Raw genomic sequence first — 26,661 nt, forward strand, 5'->3', positions numbered from 1 at the left:
GTATTTCTTATTGAGCAATTAAGTGTGAGCTCCTTGCCAAATGAAAAATAAGGTATACACAGTTGGTTGACTCTCAACTCCAGTGAGTACTTCATATTTGGAGGCCCCAACTGGGAAGGGCAGAGCTGGGGGTGTAACTGGGATGTGAGGTCAATCTAGAACTTCCATATTTTCTAGACTCAATGGTCTACCATAAAGCCCACTCTCCAAAGCAGCTATTCCCTTTAGGGAACCCAGTGTCTATAAATTGGGAATGCATTGTAGCTCTTGGGTAAACTCAAGGATGGTGAACCTAGTGGTCAGAATAGTACACTCAAACAAGAAATACAATATAGTGCTTTGAGTGTGTTCCTGCATTGCAGGCGGTTGGACTTAATGGCCCTTGGGGTCTCTTCCAACTCTATGATTCTAAGTAGCTTATTTGTGTGCTGACTGGGCTGTTGCTGATCAGTACAATTATAGGTGGCTTAGTTTTGCAGTTTTATTGTTTAACAGCTGTTTTAGTGTTTCACAACGGCGGCTTTTCAGTTTTGGAAGCTGCTTCGTGTGGGTATAAATATTCTGAGAATTGGCTTTAAAAAATAACAAAATCAAAGCAACCCTCCCAGAACTGAATAAATAAGCGACGTTTTATAAGTACAGCTACGGAGCAGGAGGGGCACTTGAAACAGCAAGCTGCTTTAGAAGCGTCTCTCAGAATTTCCCCCCCTCCCCATCTCTTACCCTCCCTCTATTGCCCAGCAGGGGGCGCTGCCGGCGGAGGCCACTGGCGACCGAGGACGGTCGCGCTTTCCCAAGGCCTCGGGTCGGGCCTAGTTGTGTTTTTGTTCGTTTCCTGCCCGGTAGTAGCGGGACGGGCGGCGCTGAGCGGAGTCGGTGGCCATGGAGATCGGCACCGAGATCAGCCGCAAGATCCGGGTGAGAGAGCACTGTGGGAGAAGGGCGGTTGGGCTGAGGGAGCGCGGAGCGGAATGAAAGGAACCTTTCTGGTTCTCCCGCTTTGCTTGCTGCGCTGGGCCCGGGTCGGACCCGAGAGGGAGCAGGCTGGTCTTCGTCGGGCTGTGAGCGGTTCAAAAGCCCCGGCCTTTTCAGAGCGTGGCCAGACGACCCCAGCCCTGCACCTTTTGTAGGCACTCCCAGGGCAGATAATGCCCAAGCATGCATACACACACATATTTATGTATACACATACAGATAAACATTACACACATGTATAATGTACATATGTGTGTGTACATACGTATATCTCTCTGTGTACATACAGTGTGCATACATCGACGTCAAAGTAACTATCGCTAACTGCCCCTGTGTAGATGATTTCACAGTATTTCTGAAGTGGCTGCTTTCTTTCAACTCTCTCTATCCCCCAACTAGGTTGACTTAGGAACATGGTGGTCCAGGGATACATTCACGCTTTTTTATTACATCCAGCAATGGTGAAAGTTCACTGGCAGTGGTAACAAAGTATTAACTGTCCCTACCGAAACAAAAGTAATTTGCTTTATTAATAATACTGAACAATTATATTCAAACTTATTCACTCATTTCTTGCAGCTTCCAAAGGATTCATTCTTTTACAACAGATTTTACAACATTCTTTTACAACAGGGATGGTTTCCAGCTCTCTTGCTTTCCAGCCTGTTTTGTTCGAATATTGAAATCGTACTAATAATTTAAATAACGGTGCTCTATCTGTAATGAGATGACTAGCTGTGCAGCTATTCATGGAGTGCAGAGGTGACATAGAATCATGCAATACAATCATGGACTGCCAGTCATTGTTGATTACTCTGCAGACAAGGACCTAGTTTCAGTTTGTCATGAAACTTTACTCAGGCCCCTTCCGCACACGCAAAATAATGCGTTTTCAAACAACTTTCACCACTGTTTGTAAGTGGATTTTGCCATTCCGCACAGCTTCAAAGAGCAGTGAAAGCAGTTTGAAAGTGCATTATTCTGCATGTGCGGAATGAGCCTAAGCAATTTAGGGTAGGCTGAACTACATCAAGGAGTGGTTGTTAGGATAAAATAACAGAAGGGAGAACTATCTGAGACTCTGTGGAGCCAAGGTGCAAGAAAATGCAAGAAGTAAATTAATTTAATTTTAATGCTTAAATATAGAATTGGAAAGCAAGTAATTTATTCCTAATATTCAGGAACCCCCCCCCCCCCCCCCCGAAACTATAGATGCTCATAAACATATGATCCCAAGTATAGGAACCCATAGCATAGATAACTTGTTTGGGGTAATAAAGATCATTATAGCCCTTATTATCCTAAGCAGCATCAAGTTTCTGATTCGCTGACAACATATAAAATAAGACCAGTAAGCATTTTATTTCTGTAAACAGCTGGTTTTTATCTATTTAAAAGTAAGTGTGTTATTCTTCGTGACCTTTAGAAGATTCTTTCCCCCTGAACTTGGTTTTTTTTATGAAGGCAAGACTGATTACAGTTTTTACTTTGTTTTAAATATATAGATACCGTACATGGTATGTTTTCTATCCATATCAGTTAAAAATGGAAGGCAATTGGAATTAAGCCTGCAAACTTTGTCAAGATAAAACATCTCCAATTCCAGTATAGATATGGTCACTACATACCAGTATTTTTCTGCAGAAGTTGTATAATGGGCAGAGTAGGTTATGGAGAAGTTGCATAACCTATTCAGTTAACTAAAGGTAGTCATTATTCTGTGTAATGGAGCAGAATATTGTGGAAGGGGGAGACTGGACCCATCTCAGTTCAGATTGTTGCATTGAGTGTAGCAACATATGCAGAACCTTGCTGTATCAGACCAGTAGACCATCTAACCCAGCATCCTGTTTCATACAGTGACCATTTTGTTGCCCTGGAAGGACAACAGACAGGGTATAAGCACCAAGGTTTTCAGATGCTCCTTGAAGAAACTAAAGTAGAATATGGAGGCTAAACATGCTGTTTGTTTGCTCCCCTGTAGTTGGAACTTGAGGTATGCTCCAAACATGGAAGATGTATTTAATTATCATGACTAATCTCCTTCTAAAGCAATTTAAGCAAGTGGCCAGAAGGAAGGCAGCATGGTACTATAACTCAATCTCGTCACATTGTGGAAGTGGAGCAGGGTTGATACTTAGATTGCCACGGAAGGTTCTGCAGAGGAAAACAATGGCAGGCTAAGTCTGTGTCTTACTTGCATTGAAAACCCCGTGCTGGGATCACCGTAAGTTGGCTGCAACTTGATAGCACTTTAGGCACACACAAATGAGTGGCCATCACAGCCTCCTGTACCTGTCAATGATGCATTGTGTGAAGATGTGCTTTCCTTGGACAGGTAGTATTCACAGAGGTTCTATGTGCATAATCTGTAATTGAGCAAAATGTGAGAACCTATATTATATATAAAGAGAGCCTAGCTGCATACAACTTCTCGCTAAATCCCCCCAGGGGTGGGCATAATCAGGAGGTAGGATGTGCTAAATCCCACCAATCCTGGTTTTTCTTAGTTAAAGAAAGCTCTAGTCATTCGTCATAAAGAGTCTAGTTGCACAAAACATTCTCTAGCAGTGCTGTAGTGGCAGAAGCATTCATTTGCTCAAACCATCCTCTTTGAGAAGCAGTAGTCACTGGACTTGACATCCCTTCTTTAGGAACCAGCCTGCAGTGCAGATATCCTTATCTCACCATTTGTCATGCAGAGCTATCTGTACAGTGACCCAGAAAACAACAACTTTCCCATGTCCCTATTCCATAACACAGATCTCTTTGTGCAGCTTTGTAGACCAGAGTGCATCATTGAACTGTACCTTGGTAGAACGTGCTGTCAAGTCGCAGCCAACTTTTAACAACCCGGAAGGGTTTTCAAGGCAAGAGGCATTCAGAGCTGGTTTGTCATTGGCTGCTCGGCTTAGCAACCATATACTTCCTTGGAGGTCACCCATCCAAGTACTTACCAAGGCCAGCCATGCTTAGTTTCCAAAATCTAATGAGATCAGACTAACTTGGTCCAACTTAGTTAGGGTAAAATTGCACCTTGTGCATAAGTATATCAGAGGGACAATTATTCCACAGGAAGCAAAATATTTTCGCTTAATACAAACAATGATTTTCACTTAATACAAACAATGATTCGCTTAATACAAACAATGATTTTCTCAGTTCACACAATAATTATGTGTGAACTGAGGAACATAATTATTGTGTGAACTGAGAAAATTACTGTAAACTTCCAAGGATTTCAGAATTTTTGCTACTATTTTTCCTTTCAACGATTCTCTGTTGTATAAAGCAGATTGTCCTCCATAGATTCTTCCTAGGGCTAAAGAAACTCACAAAGCAGCTACTCTGTGCCTCCAGAATGCCCTTTGTTTTGCAAAATTGCCTTTTGGTCTTCAAAACTGAGGTTCACTAGTATTCAACAATCTAACCAAAAAAAGACAAAGTTCCTTTACATTTAATTGTTGTATACTGCTATAAATCTGATGATATTTAGGAGGGTGATGGAGTTTCCTTTGGAGGTTTTTAATCAGATCGATTGTGTGTTGCTGCATGGCAGGGGATTGGACTTGATGGTCCTTGTGGTCTCTTCCAACTCTATGATTTTAGAAGACAACATGTTGTGTGGCCCACATCTAGGCCAAGAAGAATATAACTTTGCCATCGTTTGTATCAGTTGATTGTTGACAGGAAGCCTATTTAAATTATAAGAGTTAAGTTAGCATTTGAGAGTTTAGAGTCACTTCTGAATGTCTTTTGCTTGAAAATATACAGCGTGAAATTACTTTTTAAATCTCCTTTTAGAGTGCTATAAAGGGAAAACTACAGGAACTGGGAGCATATGTGGGTAAGTTTCACAATAACTTTGGTTGTTCTTAATAGAAACAGAACATTGTGGTTATTTATGCATGTCCTTCTACATGTAAGTGTGTGTTCTTTGTTATGATAGCAAATATTGTCTCCTAAATTGTATCAACAGTGTTTTGTAAGTTGGTATAGCACTTTCCCCTTTATTGCTATGATAGAATAAACCACACTTGGTCAATTCCTGCATTTGCGCAGTCGTTAAATTTCCCAAGAATCCGTCTAAGAATAAAGGAGGCAGCCCAACTGCAGCTGGCAGCTCTCCTTCTTTCTGTGTGATTTCTTAGGTGTGAACCCTTAGAAACCAATAAAAAGTATAAAACACCAGGTTGTTGGTATTGTACAAATAATTTTAAAAGTAGGAGAGAAGATATGGTAGCAGGGCCAAGATATGCTGCACAAAATTTAGCAGTTATGGTCCTCCTTCCTAGAGATCTTAAAAAGCAAACTGAGTAGAAAATCAAAAAGTAAAATGGAAAAGCCCAAGATTGGACGTCGTGCACAGAACCTGTACTCTAATATTAATGCTTTAAATGTAAATCTCCTGCTGTGGGTTTCTTATTATAGAAAATTCTCATGATACATGGCTTAACAGGTTTGTGATTGATAACATCTCCATTCAGTGGACTTTTCTTCGCTATTTAAATGGTTCCTTTTATTGTGCAGCACATGGGATAATTAGACGTATTCCAAAAGTGGTATTTGTTTTTCCTGAAGGAGCTCCGCGGAGGGCCACCTCCAGGTGGTGCCATTTTTCTTGTCGCTACAGCTCTGAAAGGCACACCTGGGAAACCTGCTTTAACATTCCAGAAGGGAGAGGCTTTCTCTGTTTTGAAATGTGTGCCTTGTATTTAACGAACTCTCTTCTGCCATTTGTCTAGTAAAACCGGAAAGGTATTTTGCTGATCTCTTGGGGAAATGGATTGCTTACGGGAAATGTGTGTTACCTAAACTCTGCGGCTGTATTTGAAACCTTTGAAACCAGCTGTGCAAGTCCTCCGGCCTATCAGCTCCTCCTTCAATGTGTGGTTTTGAGGCCAAAGACTTCTGTATTCCCAGAAGACCATAATTTGTTATGATTTCTGAACTGGACAAAATGGCAAGCTATACTTTCTTCCCGTACCTGCAAATCAGCATTAAACTGAGAACTGCCACGTTCATTCCTGCAGTTGATAGAGTCTATGACTGGTCTCAGAACATGAAACACATGACGCAGTCACCTTGCCGCTAAGCAGGTCTTTATCAGATCAATTCATGCATGGGAGACTAGCAGATATTCCTATCTCTCTTGGCTTAAATCCGATGGAAGAATGATGATGTCTGTGTATGTTAATCCTTAAAAGCAATACTGGTTGTATTTCTTTAAATTAGATGAAGAACTGCCTGATTATATCATGGTTATGGTGGCTAACAAGAAAAGCCAGGAACAGATGACGGAGGACCTTTCCCTCTTTCTAGGAAACAGTACTGTGAGATTTACGGTTTGGTATGTGTGCTTTCCGTTTAATTACATGAACATGTATAACTACCAGTGTAATCCAAAGCACTGGTCTTAGGAGGTTGTAACTCTGTTTAGGATTTCTGCTAAATTTTTCATTGTCAGACTTTCTGCACAGGCGTACATCTCTAGCTATATCCAGGTGAACATGACCATTCCATGTAGATGCCAAAGCTGATAACCAGGAGAGGGTATTTTGGTTAGGTTCACAGACATTGAGCATAGGTGTTTGTCCTCGGGCCGCGTAAGGTGTTTGGGGGGCACAGCAGAATGCCTGTGTATAGTCAGTTGTCGATCTGGCCCTTGCGCAGGATGGCACCTGCAGAAGGCCCTACTACGATGAGCAGAGCTGTTGTGGCAGAGCCTTGGGGAGAAGCAGTCCTGCAGAAATGAGGAACCAAGTCCATGAAGGGCTCTTTATGTGAACCAGAACTCTAAACTGAGCCTGGCAGCAAAAGGGCAGCCAGAGGATTGTCTTCAGAATGGAAGTAATATGCATAACTGTAGCATTTTGTGATATTCTCCTCAAAATGCTCAGCTGCTTATTCTTCCACTTTTGTGTACATCTATAATGTTATGTTTTTGTTTACTTGTTGTAAGATATATATCCTGCAATTTCTTTTCTCAGAGTTTGAGGTAGTTTACGACAGTCGACTCCTATTAAAGCCTCGGCGGAGGGGTGAAATTGCTGGATTGAGGCTACCGCTGCCCTCTCCAGCAGTGGGGCCCAGTGCATTATGCTGTGACAGCGTTCTCACAGCTCTGCTGCCACGGGAATGGTCCGAGGCATGGCTGAGGGAGGAGCTGACTTTTGTCGGCTCCCTATTGGTTGTTCACTGCCTTACACTGGTGGCGGTTTGTTTAGACTTAAGCCGCTGAAAGGTGGCATAAGTCTATCCATCCCCATAGAGGCTTCCTGGTGGCAGGGAGTCTTTTTCTCTTTTTGAGCCTCCTCTCATTGCCAGAAAGCCTCTCTGGGAGTGGCCATGTGGGTGCAGTGATGCCGCCAGCCACTTGGCCATTTGAGTGGGGCTGTTTGGCAGCTCCAGGTAGCATGCATTACAAATGTCCAATTTGTATGTGATCAGAGCATGGGTAACCATGGCCAAGATCATGTTTGTCATACCAACCAAAATTGGGTAAAGGCCCCAGGTCTCACAGAGGAGACCTGTGCCTTTATTTGTCAGCACTGATCTGCAAATTCACTCCTGCAAAGGGTGGGGGGTGGGGGTGCAGTTCCCATCCAGAACATGCTGATCCCTTAATCACTGATTTGTAATATCACTGATCAGCAGCACCCGCATCTTGTCTGGACTGAACTTCAACTAGCCCATTACCTCTTGAGCTACAGGTACAGAATGCCTAGTCATTTGCCTGATTCTGTGAAAATGGAAAAGTAGAACTCAGTACTGTCAGCATATCGATGACACCTCGTTTCAAAGCTCTGGATGAGCTTTCACAGGGGCTTCATGTAGATTTTAAACAACATAGGGCATAGGTATCAAACTCGCGGCCCTCCAGATGTTATGGACTACAGTTCCCATCATCCCCTGCCAGCGAGTTTGACACCTGTGACATAGGGTACAATGGCAACCATGCAGAACATTATAGCAGAAGTGGTGGTGACCCCAGCCATTTAGCTATTTGTGCTGATAAAGTGGTTGTATAAAAAATGATCTCATATTGTATTGTCGAAGGGTTTTATGGCCGGAATCACTGGGGTGTTGTGTGGCTTCCGGCCTGAATGGCCGTGTTCTAGTAGCATTTTCTCCCGACGTTTTGCCTGCATCTGTGGCTGGCACTTCAGAGGATCCTCTGAAGATGCCAGCCACAGATGCAGGCAGGAGAAAATGCTACTAGAACACGGCCATACAGCCCGGAAACCACACAATATCCCACTGATCTCATATCGTTGATAATGTTCATAACCCTCAGTAGTATGTGATTTTGGGAGCTTCTTAACTGATGGAGGGATTTGAAGTCAGTACTCCAGAGTTTTTACCCGTCCGTGCCTCATCCTTGTTTCTTTTTAATGGCAGAGGTCACCATAAAAAGTGAGCAGTGATTTCAGAATCTTAAATTAACACATTCTTATGGTACGTTTTATCATTTTCTTTCTCCCACCCTCAGGCTTCATGGTGTGTTAGACAAACTCAGATCTGTAACTACAGGTAAGTAAAGGAAAGGTCTTTTAACTGGGAATTAAAATCTTGAGGTCAAGGGTGTGTTCAGATGTATTTGCACACACTTTTAGCAAGATCTTTTTCAAAAGCTTTGGAATGAGTCTTTTATATATAATCACTATATCTAATTGTCAACATGATCCCATCCAGGGTCACTTGAATCCAGAGAACAAACAAGACAGATCTTTCTACAAACCTAAGTAAAGCCCCAGGTTTGCAGGAAAATCTGAAATATTTTTTAAAAAAAACACCCGGGAGGGGGCAGTCAGTATCCTCAAATAACAGAAGCAGCACCGGTAGGTTTCAGGAAGAAATGCCCTCAGTGGCTGTTGCTAGGCCACCTCAACATTGAGGTTTCTTGGTTTCTGTTAGTAAAATTAATGGGGAGGGAACTCTTTCAGCCTTTAAGGGGCCAGGCCTGGATACTGTTCAGCAACAGCCACCACCTAAAAGCCCGTGTGGTAGAATGGGTAGCATTTCAGAATAGGATCTGAGATACTTGGGTTGGAATCCCCTCTCCCATGGAAGTTCACTTGGTGGTCAGTGAGATTCCACTAACACATTCTCAACCTAAGTTATTTCACAGGGATACGCTGTGCAGATAAAATGAAGGAGGAGGATGTGAGCTGCTTTGGGTACCCATTGTAGAGAAAGGCTGGGTATAAATGAAGTAAATGTATAATAAATCTATCTGAAGATGTGGGGGCGGGGGGGCAGATAAAAGGATTGTGGATGGGAAGGAGATCAGGAAGCAGGAAAGGAGAAAGCAGATGGGGGTTAGCAGAAGGAGGGAAAGAGGAAAAGATGTGGCAAAGGCGGGATACAGGGGAAAGTGAGATGTCCCTCACAGAAATCCCCTTTGCAAGACCCCTACAGCACAACTGGACCTGAGTCTGGTGGGTGACCCCACACAATTGGCCAGAGTTCTGGAAGCCAGAGGAATGAAAGAAGGGAAAGCTGATTTGGAGGGGGGGTGGGGGTAAAAGGAAGTTAGCTGATGAGTGGAAAGGTGAGAACAAAGTAGGAAAAGAGAAGCGGTTACGGAGGGAATTCACGGAAGGGAAAGAGGGACTAGGAAGGTTCCCTACTTGTTCCTATAATTGATGTAGGAATCAGGCCGTTAACGGAGGTTCTCATCTCTTGGGGAAAACGTGACTTCAAAAGCCTCTCTTTCTGTCCTGCTCATTAGAGAGATTTTCTCTTCTCTCAAAATCTACATCGAAAGACATTCTGTGGTGATTTTGTAAACTGCGTTGTAATTTTGAGCTCAGATCCAGTACGCTTCTCTTCTTAGAGCCTCCCAGCCTAAAAACCTCAGAGTCCAACATTTTCGAGAATAGCCTGTCTTTGGACAAAAGCACTTCAGGTGGGGGCGAGGAGAGGAGGGGGGACGAAATCCTGCAGCCCCTGGCAGTCTCAAGCTCTCGGCCAGAAAGGACTGATGCCAGAGTTTCAACCAGCAACCAGGAACAGAGACTTGTTGCTGCCCGGTAAGATTTTCACTGAAGACCTGGTGTAACATAATAGTGGTACTGGGAGTTGGGAAGTCCCTGGTTCAGCTCGGCCATTAACCCGCTGTGCAGCCTTGGCTCAGCCACTGTCTCTCAGCTTCCATCTGGAACAGGGGTATAATAATATTGACCTTCCCTAAAAATAGTTGTGAGGTCTCTTGAGAGGATTGTTCGTTCGTCCCACCTCCATGTGTGGCATATGTGATTTCCTCAGCCATGTAAGCCTCCCCACAGGAAGGTTAGGCTGAGACCTAGTGACCTTTTCCGTTAGGGATGGAACTGAATCTTTGTTTGTTGTTTCTGATCCAGTGGTCTGTTTTCTATGCTTCACTACTATCTCGAAATAATCACTGTATCAGTACGAATCTGAAAGAATTGGAAAGAATCTCTGTATCAGTACAAGTCTGAAAGAATCTGAAAGGCTTGGGCAATTAGCCCGGCATTCTGTTCCCTCTCCTGGGAATGATAAGGAGGGCTTGACGCTTTGCACCAAGGCCTGGTATTCAGAGGGATGTAGTCATAAGAACATAAGAAAGAGCCTGCTGGATCAGACCAGAGTCCATCTAGTCCAGCACTCTGCTACTTACAGTGGCCCACCAGGTGCCTTGGGGAGCTCACATGCAGGATGTGAGAGCAATGGCCTTCTGCTGCTGCTGCTGCTCCCCAGCACCTGGTCTGCTAGGGCATTTGCAATCTCAGATCAAAGAGGATCAAGATTGGTAGCCATAGATCGACTTCTCCTCCATAAATCTGTCCAGACCCTTTTTAAAGCTTTCCAGGTTAGTGGCTATCACCACCTCATGTGGCAACATATTCCAAACACCAATCACACATTGCGTGAAAAAATGTTTTCTTTTATTAGTCCTAATTATAGGACTAATATACCTGTCAGTAAATATTGCTGCTATTCTTGGCAAAAAGCTCTGCCTGTTTTGAGAGCCCTCGGAAATAACTAACTGATGAGATGGAGGACACAATCCTGGAGCAGGATAGTCTACCCAACGCTTATTAAGGCAAGGGAGATCTGTGGCACACGTCCTCTACAATCTACTGTAATTTATCAGGTTTACTAGAAAAGAAGATGATGCAAGACGATCCCCCCTTTTAAAAGGTTATATTCAACAGGTGTTTTGTCACTGAACTGTAACCTCTGTCTGAATTTAAGATGATTCCAACTGCTTCTTGATGGCACATGTGGAGAAAAACCCAGGCTTCTTTTCAAGTCAACAGAGTAGATTGGATTTGACTTACTGAAAGAAGACGATTCCTAGGGCTTAGACAAGGCATCTTGCCTCTTCCTTTCCTCGCGTTTTTCTTCTGTTTCTTCTGTAGGAAAGTAACTTGATATTCTGTCTTCTCTCTCGCAGGCAGTCTTGCCAAGAGGGCTCCACCTCCCTCTTGATGTCTACCGTGAAACCTCTAAGGGAACTGTCTCCCTCAGAAGCCGTCATTGACATTAAACCTGAACCGGACGATCTCATTGACGACGACCTCAATTTTGTGCAGGAGAATCGGTTGCCCCGGAAGAAGCCCCTCGTCACGCTGACTTACGGCTCTTCCCGCCCATCTGTTGAAATCTACCGGCCGCCGCCTAGTCGAAGCGCAGAAGGCAGTGTTCTTCTGCAGAGGCTGCCCCAACAGAGCAACGCACAGACTGTCAAGCTGCTCCAGCCGCAGGGCATCAGGTCACTGGAAGCCCTCCCGCTCTGTGAGCCAGGCGCATTTGGCGGCTTGGCCGAGAGTTGCAGGCCCCCTCCCAGAGTGATAGCGGATAAAATTAGCAGTGAAGTAAGTATGTAAGCCCAAACTATGCTGGTAATTTAACACATATTCAACAAACGGAGGTCACCATGGACACCTGGAGTCCCCCTGGTCTAAATTTAGCTCGGGTGGTCAAAAATACTCTCATAGCTGGCATCTGAACTTTGTGGCATCCAGACTCCGGTGCTTGAGTGCCGTGCAAGTGGTGAAAAGTGTGTGTGGGTGCATGCTGTTAGCTGTAAATAAGAGAAATAGGAAGTGACATAGTTGTGGTCTTGGTTGAGGGACCTGTAGAACTGTGGCTTGCCAAGGGGTATTGAATGCCTGGTATTAAATCTAGGTTTCAATCTTTATACCTATAATGAAGCTGTAATACATTACAGTGTCTGGTGTAGAACCCCTTTGGGTAAAAAATGGGTAGTCTCAGGTGCGTAAGCAGTTAACACGGCACCACTGCCTTGTGTTCAGTTGTGGTCAGTCTTTTGATATCCAGGCCTCTCCCATTGTCTAGCCAGCACTGTTTTCTTCCCCTGCAGCAAAGGAAGTGTTACTAAATTAGATATTACGAACATTTACCCTTCACAACAAATCCATCATCTTAACAGTTGTTCTTGCAGAGTTGAGATTCCTGTGCATAACAGCTCTCTCTAAGCTTCTTACAGCCTGTCACTGTGTTATTTACGGTCCTCCATTATGAATGTGGCTGTCAATTCTACCCTCTTTCTGCCATGTTATGAATGGCTTCTAGCACCCCTTGTGTGACTGACAGGGCGGTCGGACAATTTATGTCATCACATTCTCAGGTTCATCAGGTTGCCTTGGGTAAGGATGGGTCAGTGTTTGGGAATCGAAATAAAATTCTGTATTCCATACAGAATCTAACAGCTGTCATCTCTGGATTCTAAAAATCTCAGTCTGTTTCCTAGTCTACCTTTGTGGAAAAAATTTCTAACCTCCTTGGTAAGAGAGCAATACAATTTCCATACCCATCTATACATGGGATTGTATGCGTAATTTTTGCCATCAGATTTGTCATTCAGGGAGTTGGGTTTTCTGGCCTTCACACACAGCATTTAGCCAGGTACGCACCTGCCCCAAGCCAGTGCTTTCTCTTTCTGCCTGTCTCTGTGCCCCTCCCTTATCTATATTCCTTCTGCCATAATGTGTTTTATACTCCCCCCCCCTCCAAAAAAAGAGCCCTGCAAAAATCTAGTCCTGGGTTTACAACTATGTATGTAAATCATGCAGCTTGAAAGAAAACAAGTCAGAGTTTTGTTGCTTATTTTGATTCCTACCATTCTTAAATTGACAATTTTGAATTTTTTTGGTATAAAATGTAACCTATTATGATGTATTTAACTGTCTTCTTTTTGTAGTATTTTCTGTTTCCCTTTTTGGTTGCAGCCTCTACACAGCTGCAACCCCCCCCCCCCTCCAGTTCCCTCTTTGAAGAGCCATTGAGGGTCAGTGGAGTGAACTGAAACCAGGGTGGGACAGGTTCAAATCATGGGCAGTTTTAAGCCGGTCAATATTTACCAAACCAGGCAATATCTGCCAGCCTTGTCTACTGCATAAAATTGAGAACAACATGGGGGAAATCCTAGAATGTGAACTAATTGAAGGAAGGATGGAATGCGGCAATATATTTTGAAAACTAGTCCAAATCATTCTGGGTCCAAATGACCTATTGTTGCTTTAGTAACTGAAGGTTAGAGTTGCCGTAAGGAAAAGGAGAGGACAAGGGGCATGTGAGAATCAGAGTCAGGAAAATGTCTGCCAGTTTTATGGGGTTGCTTTGCGTATAGAGCAAGGAGTGGATCTGCTTGATTTGTTGGGCCACATCCGTCTCTGTGATCTAAAACTGCACTCTTGAGACAGTGAGAACATGGGGAGAGGAAAAGCTTAAGGTAAAATCTGCCTGTGATTGGAACAGTGAATATGGTGGAAAGCTGAATTATACACATTGTACTGCTGTCCTAATATAGAGCAACACATACTGATTTTGGGGGGTCTTTTTCTGGAGCTTTATATATTGTTCAGGGGAAACAGTGGATGTTTCTAACTTAGGACGACAACTGCATTTCCCCATTGTTATTCCAGAGATTACAGGTTTCTTCAGGGCTTTCATCCTGTTCATTCATGTAGCTGGGCATAAGACACCTTTTTGATTCTGACAAGAACATGAAGACTTCTCTTTTTTTCCCCTTTGCTCAGAGAAAACCAGTGACGGCTGGGTTGTCCGATTGCTTGCAGGAAGAAAACTTCAGAAAAAGGAAGCTGCCCGTTGTGAGCTCTGTGGTCCGAGTGAAGAGATTCAGTAACGAAGGGGGGGAGGAAGAGGAGGAGGAGGAGGAAGAGGAAGATTATGGCCTACGACTGGGAGGCATTTCCAGCAGCGTGTCTGTCCCTGCAAAGCCTGAAAGAAGGTACTGGAAGATCTGGATGTTTGTTTGCTTTATAAAAACTAATGAATGGGAACATTGAAATAGATACATTGGTTTCCTGAAAAAGAACTTACTCTGAAGTGCTAAATCCGGCATGTGAGATCTTTCCACAGAGTTGTTCCCAAACTGTTCCTGAATGCGAGGCAGTATAGTGCAGGATCAAGTTAACCCTAGAAAAAATATATACTGTTATTGCATATTATTTTTGGAGTGTTCTGTTACTGTTTGTTTATTTAAAGCTCAGTCTTTACAACAGACTATTCCTTGTTGGGGAAAGCAATGGCAAACTACCCCACAAAAACGGCTTGCCTATGAAATCACTGCTTGCAGTGGTACCCCAGGGTCGAACACAACTGAAGGGGAAACGTTACCTTTTTATTCCTTGCTCTTAACAGCGGGAGAAAAGCACCTCAGCCTTAACTTCGCTAGGATATGAATGCTCTTAGGCTAGCAGTTGTTTAGACATTGTGTTCACATACCATGATCAGGGAGGGGCCGTGTCTCAGTGGTAGAGTTTCTGCTTTGCATCTCTAGTTGAAAGGCTCCAATAGTAGGTAATAGAAGAAGAAGAGTTGGATTTATATCCCCCCTTTTTCTCCTGTAGGAGACTCAGAGGGGCTTACAAAACCCTTTCCCACCTCCCTGTGAGGTGGGTGAGGCTGAGAGAGCTCGGAAGAACCGTGACTCGCCCAAGGTCACCCAGCTGGCATGTGTTGGAATGCACGGGCTAATCTGAATTCCCCAGATAAGCCTACACAGCTGAGGTGGCAGAGCAGGGAATCAAACCCGGTTCCTCCAGATTAGAGTGCACCTGCTCTTAACCACTACGCCACTTCTGCTCTTAATGTGAAAGGTCTGTGCCTGAATTCCTGGAGAGCCACTTCCGGTCTGAGTAGACAGTACTGACCATAGTGGACCGAGGGTTAACTGATTCTGTGTCAGGCAGCTTCACATCTTTGCATGATTGAAGAAATTTATAGAACTGTGTCCTCTGCCACCACAGCAGAGGTCCAGTTTTTGAAGTTGCTGGCAGTTCAGCATGCGTTTGGCTTATTTTGCAGAGCTGTCCAATGTCTTGATCTCCCCATTGGGTGAATGCAAGACTCTCTATAAAGTGAGCAGTTAAGCGATTCCGTCTGTAGGCATTTGGTCCACAGAACAGTTCAGAATTTGGCAGGGGGTAGCTGATCAGAGGCAAGTCTCCAGAGACTCGTGGAACTTAGCAATAGAGCGTATTCTTCATAGTATGAGGGGAAAGAATAATATCTGAAATGATGATACCATTAATTTCTTTGCCTGCCTCTCTTGGGTTCACTTTTCCTAGACCTTCCCTTCCACCTTCCAAACAAGCCAATAAGAATTTGATACTGAAAGCAATATCTGAAGCTCAGGAATCGGTTACAAAGACAACCAATTATGCTACAGGTAATTATTTAGGTTTGGCATTGATCCATTGTCTCTGAGCCCCGTTCATTCGGTCCAAGTGAATCTTCATTGTTTCAGGAAGAGGGAATGTTACACTATTGGACTGGCATTTAAGATTACAGTACTATAGATCAGTTTTAACTGCAACATTGCAAGCAGAAGTTTGTTATTGTGGCATCTAACAATATTGTAAGTCAGGCAGAAATCCCACTTGTCAGGGAAAAGTCCCATGTCCCTGATTAAGGTGGCCTGTAGACTTAGGATGGCATAACAGCCATTTTCTCCCCCCCCCCCCCCCCCGACTGTTCTGGGAACTGTAAGATACCAGAGAGCTTCCCAAACAGAGGATTCCCTGTACCTGCACCAAGCTACAGTTCCCAAGGCTCTTTAGGCAAAGCCAGGATGGTTTAATTGTATACATCGAATGTAAGTTTGTAGTGCGCATCTTGCCTTAGGAATGTGAAATATTTATATTCCACCTCTTAATAGCCAGAGGGTTTTATAACAACTTTCCATTTAAAAGAACAGCCACAAAACAGAGAAAATGAATTTACAAAGTGCTAAAGAGGAGAATATTAAAACCACAAATCCAAGTCTGATGTTGGGCCGTGCTTATCAGGGCCTTTTCTTCTCATGGAGAGCAGAGTTCCTTCTCCCCCCTCCCCCATGCAGTCCCACACTGTGACTCGTATGGTGTTCCTGGGCTCCACAGACTCCTGGGATCACAGTTTCAGGGGGCTCCGAGGCCCCTTCCGAACATGCAGAATAATGCACTTTCAATCCATTTTCAGTGCACTTTGCAGCTGTGTGGAATAGCAAAATCCACTTGCAAACAATTGTGAAAGTGGATTGAAAGTGCCTTATTCTGCAGGTGCAGAAGGGGCCAGAAGGCTGCCGCAGGAGATGGAAGGCAGGACTGCCCTGTTTGCCCAGCATAGAATCAGAGCTTGGTGTTTTCTGTAAGCCAAACTCTCTCTGATCAGAAACTGCTGTTATTTCGGCCCATTTTCATTGGGCTTTTTAGATAACGTAATTTCTTGACTATAAAGCATAGGTGTCAAACTCGCGGCCCTCCAGATGTCATGGACTACAATTCCCATCATCCCCTGCCAGCATGATGCTGGCAGGGGATGATGGGAACTGTAGTCCATGACATCTGGAAGGCCGCGAGTTTGACAGCTGTGCCATAAAGCATTTCACATAACTCTTGTGACTGTTTGCTTGATTTGTGGAAAGTTCCACCAAAACAGACAGTTCCTGTGGCTCCCAGAACGCGAACCTCCCATGATGAGGCCCTCCTCGAAATGATGAACATCCAGAACCGGCCATCCAGAGTGGACATCCAGATACAGGAAGAAGAGCCAAAAGAACAGGCATTGGGGAGAGTTCCAGGTAATGCTGAGAATACCACTCAGGTACCATACAAAAGGAGACACTTCTTCTCCCTGAAGGCTTGTGCTAGGCTGACGAACTCCAGCCAACGCATGGAGTTTTGTAATAGTGCCTATTCAGTGTTTCTTCCTGGGTTGAAATCTCACCTCATAAGAGTCTCAGGTCCTAGCACAGCCTTTGTTGTGGAGAGAAACCAACACCTAATCCTTACTGGTTTAAATGCATTATGTGCATGACAACCCCCCCTTCCTTTTTTAAACACAACGTGGAAAATTCCATTAACATTTGTACAGAATGCTCTACTGGGAACAGTTATGGTAATAGCCTTTCTTCCCTAGTCCAGTCACAGGGACTGGTGGGCAAGGGAGTGTCAGTTATGGCATCTAGGCCCCTACCGCACATGCAGAATAACGCTCTTTCAATCCACTTTCAATCCACATTTTACTGTGTTGAATAGCAAAGTCCACTTGCAAACAATTGTGAAAGTGGATTGAAAATGCATTATTCTGCAGGTGCGGAAGGGACCCAAGAGACAATACTTCTGATGAAGGAACAATGAAGATTCCCTGTTGATTTGGAAATAGGGGTCTCCTTGATCCTGTGAGATAAAAGCCAGATACTGCAGTGAGGAAGAGAAGTCTTTCATTAAATCGTGTCTAGAAGCTTTATTTCCAAACAATCTCGTAGGAAGAAGGAATCCACAAGCATGGCTCTTTTTGTAGGAATCCGTCGAAATGGATTGTAAGGGGAGAGAATTTGTCTTGTGGAAAAAAGGGCTCCTCTGAAGGGCAGAGTTGGGGGGAATGTTCCCCAACACGCACCTCGGTTTGGATTGAACTGGCAATCCTAAACTTTTTCATTACTTGTCTATTTTAGGAACCCAACAGAGGCAGCTGTTCTCTCGCCTCCAGATTGAACCAGGCATCGAAGCCACACTGCAAAAGACCCCAGGTTAGCCGGAGTCCTTTTACAAAACAAGTTTGCCAAGTGCTCCGGTCATGTCTCAATTGTCTTTATATGTTGGGCTTAAAATAGAATGTGCTAAATGATAACGGGCTGAAAGCCCAGCATCACATATTTTCTACATTACTTCCCCACCCCCACCCCCGGTTCCTTCTGGGGAAATGGGATTTGAGCTACGGTATGCAGTTTCATCCGTTCTCCCCTTCGGTAGGGGGAGGGAGGCTTATAAATTAAACAAACAAATGTCCAGTGACTGGCTAGGCAAAGCAGATGTGCTCCACCTTTCATTTCAGTGGAGACAGGCTACTAGTGCTGATGAAAACAATCTTGGTCGAAACATTTGACCCTTCTGAGACATGTTTCTGCACAAAATGGTTTTTTTGGATGGGGATGTCTATTCTAGAGTAACTATAATTATTGTTCTGCTGGTAACTGCTGATGCTCCCCCCTTCCCCCCCCCCCTTCCCAATGCCACTCTTGTTTATGCCCCCTTCTTTGGCCAGCTTGGAAATGGCAAAAAGGATTCGATAGCCATAGGAGTTTCTGGCGGGTGACGCATGCTGGCTCCTGCACTCCGGGGTTCTTTGTGAATGAAAGGATAACTGGCTCCAAGGCCTGGAGAGAGAATGTGGGAAAGGTTCGTGTGCAGCCATGTTAGAGCCAGGTCATCCATCGTGAGCTCAGTGCGTTTGGTTTTTTTCTGCTCTGCCACTTTGAAGTGTGCTGGCCTGGCTTGTCCTGTGTCACAGTTATCTTCCCCTCTTGTCCCTGTTTTCTGATTGCACCAGTGTCATCTTTAACCTTTCCCCCCTGCCTTAGATTATTACGAGTTGGAATCCATGGTGCACACAGATACCAGGTCGTTTATCCTGAAGAAGCCTAAGCTGGCCGAGGAGATTGCGGTGCCCCAGAACCTGGAAGTGGGGAAAAGAACCACAAGAGGGTCTCTTTGCAGGCACTGGGCTTGAAGCTTATACGAAGACAGCTGTAAGAAGTGGGGTCTGCTTGGAATTTGGTCATGTTCGCCAAGTGCTCTTGGGAGACTGCAAGTAGCCAAGCAGATGTGCAAATAAAGGGTTTTGGTCTCAGGTGCAGCCCACAGAAACCTCTCCCCTGTATTGTTATGGGCTTTTGAGAACAGGGCCCTTGATGTTTTATAGAGGTAATGGTCAAAGTGATTTATTCTTTACTAATGTGTTTCTCCTGCCTTCAGATTGTTATTCATTCCTCAAATCTAATTTAGTTAAAGATTCCCAGAACCCCAAACCTCCGCCCTGAAGTAATTGGGTTCACACAACTGTGCCCCATCACTAGTTGTCATAGAGTAATTTCTGACGCAGAGAGGCAACAGGGTTTCTTACCTATACCCTGTTCAGGATAAAGATGACAAAAGATTTGTGAATTCATCCGCCAGTTCCTGGACCTTCTTTGATCTAGAATGCTCTGCTTGGGTCCTGTTGCCTTGGGGACAGAACTAGGTAGACAGTTGGACCCGGAGCATTCTAGAACAAAAACAGTCCAGGTCAGTCTGCAACCTGCGGCTCTCCAGATGTTCATGGACTACAAATCCCATCAGCCCCTGCCAGCATGGCAAATTGGCCATGCTGGCTGGGGCTGATGGGATTTGTAGTCCATGAACATCTGGAGAGCCGCAGGTTGCAGACCCCTCCAGGAAATGACCGTTTTCCTGTACAGAAAGGCTGGCTTTTGAATCTCTTCAGAAATTTCACCTCTGGGCTTACCTGTTGCTATCCAGGAGGCATACAGAACAGTGACTCGTGCAGAAATATTGGAGACTCTTTAATGTAATGTAAAAGTAAATTTTTTGGAACATAAGAATGACATATGCCTCTGTTTTTTAATTGTTGAAGGGTGACTCTCAGCCATCGGCAGTTACACGGTGAGGGGAGGGGTTTAGGCCTTTGAAAAGCAACAGAGCTCTGTTGCTAAAGTCAACACCCCACCCTCTTGTAAATGAAATATGCCTGTCATGAGTTGTGCCTGATTGTGTAGTAGTGTTGGTATAAGTGGCTGTTCTGTATCCTGCTCTCTTTTGGGAGCTTTGGCATTTCTTACATCTTTTGCAGAGAGCAGCTTCTGCAGCCCGAGAAACCAGCCAGTCCCAAGTTCATAGTCACTTTGGATGGCGTGCCCAGCCCTCCCGGGTACTTATCAGATCAAGAGGAGGAGGAAGTGAGTCTTATGGAAGGAGTCAGGCCGGTCCCCCCCAAAGCATCCGCCAGCAAGGGATTAAGAAGCCTTCGAGCGCAGCAGGTGCACATTATCTCCCGACAGCTGGAGAGCGCTGATGGTAACTCATTCTTCCGCAGTGGATACGCTTCTTTGGGATCTTGATTGGGAAGCATCTTTGTTTGTCTGGCTTTCTTTGACTAAATGGGGTAGGAACACAGTGACTGAACTGCAAACCAGACTCACGGTGATGGGGTCTTTCTATCAGGTCTCTTTGTACCACATTGAACTTCAAGGCAAGTGGTACCTTTTGTTGACTTCGCTCAGTGATTTTCAGACTGTTCCAGGGGCCTCTCTGGGGTTATTGGAGCTACACACAGGGAAATAGACAGCATAAAGTGCATCAGTTTGTGGTTTTCTCTCAAGTATTGGGTCTGTTTGCAGCTTTGCTTGTAGAAAACCATAGCATTTATAACTTGAATTTCATGTGTGTCAAATATGGCTATTGCATATGCTAACTAGGCTACAAATAATGCATTACAAATAAAGCAATAACATTAGCATAGGTTTGCTAGAACAGCAGCTTTTGTAAATATTTCAGCCCCCCCCCCCCCCCCAAAAAATCCCAGTTTTTTCACTTGGGTTCAAAAAAATTCTGGAAATTTTACGTCTTGGGGGGCGGCATACCCAGGAGACACCAAAATTAGAATAGGACAAGGAAATACACAATGTTATATCTTGTCTCAGGGAGAGAGAGGGTTTAGAACTCAGGAGAATAAACAAAGATACAGCTTTATGGGCTTTTCCCCCTAAAGAAATTCTCACCTCTTTCTCATTCCACCATTGCCTGTGTCGTCATTCTTACACCCGCTACCAGTTTGGCAGTACTTCCCCAATTCCAGCCTAGATTTAATTTGTGGTATTCTTTTATGGGTTTCTTTTCAGGCAGAGGTTTGTTTCTTTGTTTCTCCTAGTAAAAAGAGCAGTTCGGTGGAATTGTGTAGAGTAAATGTAACATCGTAAATAATGTGTAATGGCTCCTGTATGTGGAAGATTTTGTGCACCATGAGGAGAAAGAAAATGACCATCTATTTAATCTTTTGGCACCATTAGGCATTTTTGCTTTGGGTGCCAAAATATCTTGAGCTGACAGATGAGTTTTGAATGCTATTTGGGAAGTGCTGCAAGGGGGGGGGGGTTACAATTCCAAAAAACTAGAGTATAAACGCCCCTTGGAGGACTCTTAACTGTTCTAATAATTATTATTCTAATTAATTCTGATTATTATTTCTCTAATTATTCAGAATGCAACAGTGATATGAGTCACTGCATTTCTTCCCATGTTGTATTGTATTTGAAGGAATGCTGTATATGCCCTTGCATGCTTTCAGTTGGCATAAATAAGCAATACGATGCCAGTATCCGTGCATGTGAACAGTGAGATTCTGGATTCAGCTAGGATGCTGAAATATTACCTTTGGTTTCTTCCTACAGTAGAGATGGAGGAGATGGCTATCCTTCAGAAAGCAGAGAAAGTCCCAGAGCGCTGCAAGTATTGGCCGGCCTGCAAAAATGGAGATGAATGTGCCTTCCATCATCCCACTCTGCCATGCAAGTTAGTGCCAAAAAGCTCCTTGGTGCTAGTAGATAGGGCTCCCAGACTCCAGCAAGAAGCATTGCAGTAATTAGGACTGGAAGCAATCAGAATTAGTTCAGTTCTGCCCTCATCATAGGGGTTAGGGGAAAGCCCCAGGCATGTCACTCAGGAAGCTACTCTAGCCAAGGAGGCAGGGCCACCTTTCCCTGGACCCCAAACTGTGAGGTTAGTGGGGACACGAAATTTGTTATCCAGAGGCCTCAAAATAAAACCAGCTTTTCCCTGCTGTTATCAATTAGTTGAGCTTCTTTGCACTCTGATGATATCAATTGGCACCCCATGAAGGCCACCCCAAAGTGGGTCTGAAAAAAGTAGTGATTTTAGAGTTGGGCGGTACCACTACTCATAGGTATTTTTTCCTAATTTATTAATCTATTTGGTATTTAAATAAAACCCAGGATCCTGTCTTAAATGGGTAGAGTACAATGTTGGAGGAGTTAGATTTGATAGCAGGAATGAGGAAGTGGTAGGCATTTGGACACACCCTTATTGTAAAAAGTTTACTCAGCAAATATTGTGCTTGCTTGTTCTCTAAATTTCAGAGCTTTTCCTAATTGTAAATTTGCCGACAAGTGCTTGTTCATCCATCCCAACTGCAAATATGATGCCAAGTGCAGTAAGCCAGACTGTCCTTACACCCACGCCAGTAGACGGACTCCACTGCCACCTTCAAAACCAGGTAATGGCCACTTACTGTTCTAGGCTTCTGGGCCTAAAACCTCCATCCTATCCAAGTCCAGCTGCATCCTGTTTCCATCCTCCAAGGCATAATAATAATAATAATAATAATAATAATAATAATAATAATAATAATAATAATAATAATAATAATAATAATAATAAACCTTTAATGAAACGGGCACTCAGATGCCTAGAGCGAGTATGGAGGGGTAATCATCGCACTATTTCTTCGTGTACAACATCTTATAGGACGCTTTATGAGAAAGCTCTATGAGATGGCGTGAAGGAATGCGAAGAGGGCTTTCTTCTCTTCCTCTCTGCAGCGTCCTGCTAGCTCTGCTTCAGCAACAACTGTTTAGCCAGTGTGATTTCGGTCTTTGACCTCCCTTATCCGGAGGGTCTCAGCAAATTCCCTAATTGGCTATTGGCTGTGAGGCATTTATGAGCTTTTCTTGAGGATAAAATCACGTGCAGCTCCTCGCCAGGACAACTATCCCGCCATGTTGTCTACCAATTAGCTTAAACTGGAGGCTCCCTTTGCCGTCTTCAGGCCCCTTTGTTTGGCCCAGTTTTCCCTGCTCCTCCGATGCAGAGAGTTGACAGTAGAACCTGGCTGCTGTGGAATAGGACCTACTACTTGTCCCTCCTGGATCCGCAAGCCCCTCCTGGCTTATTGAAAACTTGCCGGGAGGGGGGGAGTTACGACTCCCACCTGTTGAACATCATCAATAGCTCCCTTGAGCAAGCGAGTCTTTCCAGGTGGGTTGAAGGGAGGGCAGTGGTCTGCCCACTCTTAAAAAAAAGACCATTGTTAGATCCAGGAGATCTGGCCAATTACCGCCCCGTCTCGAATCTTTCGTTTCTGGGGAAGGTAATTGAGAGAGTGGTGTTGGAGCAGCTTCAGGGTTTCTCCTTGGATGACACATCGGCCATCAATCCCTTCCAGTCCGGCTTCCTCGTGCTGGGCATGGGGACGGAGACGGTTCTCGTCGCTGTCACAGATACGCTCCGTGATACAGCTTGACTCGAGAAGCGGATCGGGCGCTCTGCTGGTTTTGTTAGATCTGACCGCAGCGTTTGATATGGCTTCTAATCAGGCACCCGCCCGGCACCGCCTGGTTGCTTCCCGGAGTGCGGCAGGCACTGTAACCATTCAATGGATTGTCTCCCCGTCGCCCTCCCAGGACCGGAGTCAGCAAGTGTGGTGCGGAGACCAAGCTCTCCCGGAAGTGCCCGCTCTATTGCGTGGAGGTGCCCCAGGGGGGCGTTGTTATCCCCGCTGTTGTTTAACATCTACATGCGACCCCTCTTGCTCAGCGCTGGTGTATGCGGAGCTTTGGGCTGATCTACCATCAGGTATGCGCCGGGGATGACACTCGAAAAGCTCATTCTTGTTGATGGAGGGGAGCGGTCACCGCCTCCCGCGGCTCTACAGCATTGTTCTGGAGGCGGTTGCTGGTTGAAAGTTGCAAGCAGAGCAGGTTAAAAACTGAATCTCATCGAAGACGAGGAGATCCTTTGAAGCTTGGCCGTGGGGGGGAGGTTAGGGAACTTTCAGTCGCCCGGTGGCTGGGAGGGGGTCTCATTACGCCGACTTCCATCCATTCGCAACCTGGGGTCCACCTTCCGGATTTCGTCTCTTTCAATGGAGACCCAGGTGGCCCATATGTAACCCGAGGTTGGCGCTTTCTTCCATCTTCGTCAGGCCCGGCGGCTGGCCTCCCTTCCTCCTCCCACGCAGATCTGGCCACCGTATGATCCCATGCAACGGTCACCTCCAGGATTAGAACTCATTGCTTAACTTCGCTCTACGCCGGCCTTCCCTGGCGCTTGATCCGGAAACTGAAGCTGGTCCAGCCATGCGGCGGCGTCGTCTGCTCACAGGGGGGCGCCTACCGTGGATCATTACATCCAACCTGAAAGCGGCGCGAGCCTGCCACTGGGCTCCCCAGTTGAGTTCCGAATCATCTTCAAGGTGTGGGTGTTAACCTTTAAGGCCTTACGCGGCTTGGGACCCTCGTATCTTCGGGACCACATTACCCCATATGTCCCTACTCGGCCTCTGCGTTCAGCAGAGGCCACTTTACTGGTGGTTCCTGGCCCCTCAATGATGCGGCTGGCCTCACTTTCCACTGGCCAGGGCTTTCCTTTTTCAGCTCTTGGCCCCGGCCTGGTGGAACACTCCCTCCCTCCAGCTGTCCGGGCCCTCGCGGGATCTTGAGGTGAATTCCCGCAGGGCCTGTAAGACTGAGTTGTTCCACCGGGCTTTTGGAGTGCCCAGCCGCTGATTAGGTGCCCCTTCTATTCTATTCCTCCGGTTTTCGGATTCCCCCTGTCATCTAGGGGACCCACTTCTGTTACTGTCTTGTTCCCCTTTCTTGGGAGGGTTCAATCTGGGGTATTGCTGACGCCATTTTGTTGACTACTGCTGCATTTTAAATATTTAAACTTTTAAACTTACTTTTAATTTAATGGGGTTTTGTTTATATATTGTATGTGGAACCCATGCTGTACACCGCCCAGAGCCCTTTGGGGATTGGGCGGTATAGAAATCCCATAAATAAAAAAAAATAAAATAAAAAATAAATAGGCATTAATCCAAGGCATCAACTATCCCACCCAGTTCAATATCATCTGCAAATCTGATGAGCACATTCTGAAGTCCTTCATTCTGATAAAGTGCTTGATTTGAACCACTCCTGTTTCGCAGTCTCCGAATTTTGTCAGGAAACTGAATTTGTATTGGAGCTGACAAGCTTTTGCATCTTTCTGAAGGAGGAAGTGGTGGAATCCCTTCCTCTATTGGAAGATTTCTAACTGAGTGGAATGGGTACCATTACATCATGGAATGTTTGGAAGAACTGTGTTTCTTTTAACTTTTGTGCCTGGCATTGCTTTAATTTATTTTTCCTTCATTGGTGTCTCAGCCCCACCTCCAGTGCCACCAGCATCTTCTACCAGCCAGCTCTGCCGATTTTTCCCTGCTTGTAAGAAAATGGAATGTCCATTCTACCATCCAAAAGTAAGTCGCATGTTTTAGTTTCCTTCTGGAGAGATTCTGAAATGACGGCTTCTTTACCAGACTAGTGGCCCATACATAATAGGACTGAAACTAATTGATGCTGGCTCCTAGACATTTCATTCTGGTGCTCAAGAATTAGCCCAGCATCTTCATGATTACATATTCAGGAGCATCCTTTATTGTACTGTGCTTGCAGCACTGGTGCATTGCCTGCTGATGCACCGGCCTTGAAGGATACAGCATGGGACAAGTGCAGGGAGAAAGGGACAGAAAAAAAAAGATGGTGGGAGCTGCTAGTGTGGCATTCTCAGTGGAGAGTAAGGCTAGGACTAGGGAGGCTCAGTTATAATAGTTAAATCGAGCTCTTTCGGTAGCATTTTCTAAAGTTTCCCTTTTCCCCTTTCTAGCATTGTCGGTTTAACACTCAGTGTACAAGAGTAGACTGTACGTTCTACCATCCTACTGTTTCTGTACCACCGCGTCATGCCTTGAAATGGACTCGAACTCAGACCAGGTAGTTATTAATATTTTTACTTTGTCAAATCTTGCTTGCTAACCAAACCATTCATCTTTGGCAAAAAAAATAATAATAAGGCAAGAAACCTGAATGGTTCTTAATCACATGTTGAGAATATCATTTTCACAGTTCATTCTACATAAATTTAAAGTATTTGGGATTTGGTGATTGTTAGTGTAGAACAATAGTTGTCACGCTATATTTTTGGGGAAACAAAATTTGCTGATTGTATCTTTCACATTTTCCCCCCAGCGAATAATTATTACACAGCCCATCAAGTTTCACTATTATACTATGGTGGAAAGACACTCGTCGATGGAACCAAGATGCTGTAAAAATTGCATCACGTATGCCAAGCCTTGAATTTATGTTGTTTCGTAAAATGAAGTTGATGGCATACTTGAAACATTTACTTTGCAAAACTGTATATTTAATTACTGATTTTACATATTTCTTATGTAAAGATATGTATGTGTAGGGGGAATAATTTTACTTTAACCTCAATTAAAACATCAAGGAATGGATTTTTATCCTTCTAATGTTGAGCTTGTTCTTTCTTGTTATGGTCAAATAAAATC

General features: G+C 44.6%; 1 protein-coding gene across 1 annotated transcript; it reads left to right on the plus strand.

Moving 5' to 3' along the window:
• Positions 1-749: 749 nt before the first annotated feature.
• On the plus strand, positions 750-26,622 carry ZC3H14 (zinc finger CCCH-type containing 14). Its single transcript, XM_048485175.1, is given in 18 exon segments — positions 750-918; positions 4,780-4,822; positions 6,211-6,325; positions 8,468-8,508; positions 9,815-10,010; positions 11,399-11,819; positions 14,046-14,218; positions 15,561-15,661; positions 16,898-17,053; positions 17,930-18,004; positions 18,836-18,957; positions 18,960-19,000; positions 20,104-20,327; positions 21,701-21,821; positions 22,406-22,542; positions 25,472-25,566; positions 25,974-26,080; positions 26,336-26,622. Coding segments are annotated over 18 exon segments (2,211 nt in total). The 5' UTR covers positions 750-882; the 3' UTR covers positions 26,343-26,622.
• The last annotated feature ends 39 nt before the right edge of the window (positions 26,623-26,661 follow it).

Source organism: Sphaerodactylus townsendi, linkage group LG02, assembly GCF_021028975.2.
Source record: "Sphaerodactylus townsendi isolate TG3544 linkage group LG02, MPM_Stown_v2.3, whole genome shotgun sequence".
NCBI lineage: Eukaryota > Metazoa > Chordata > Lepidosauria > Squamata > Sphaerodactylidae > Sphaerodactylus > Sphaerodactylus townsendi.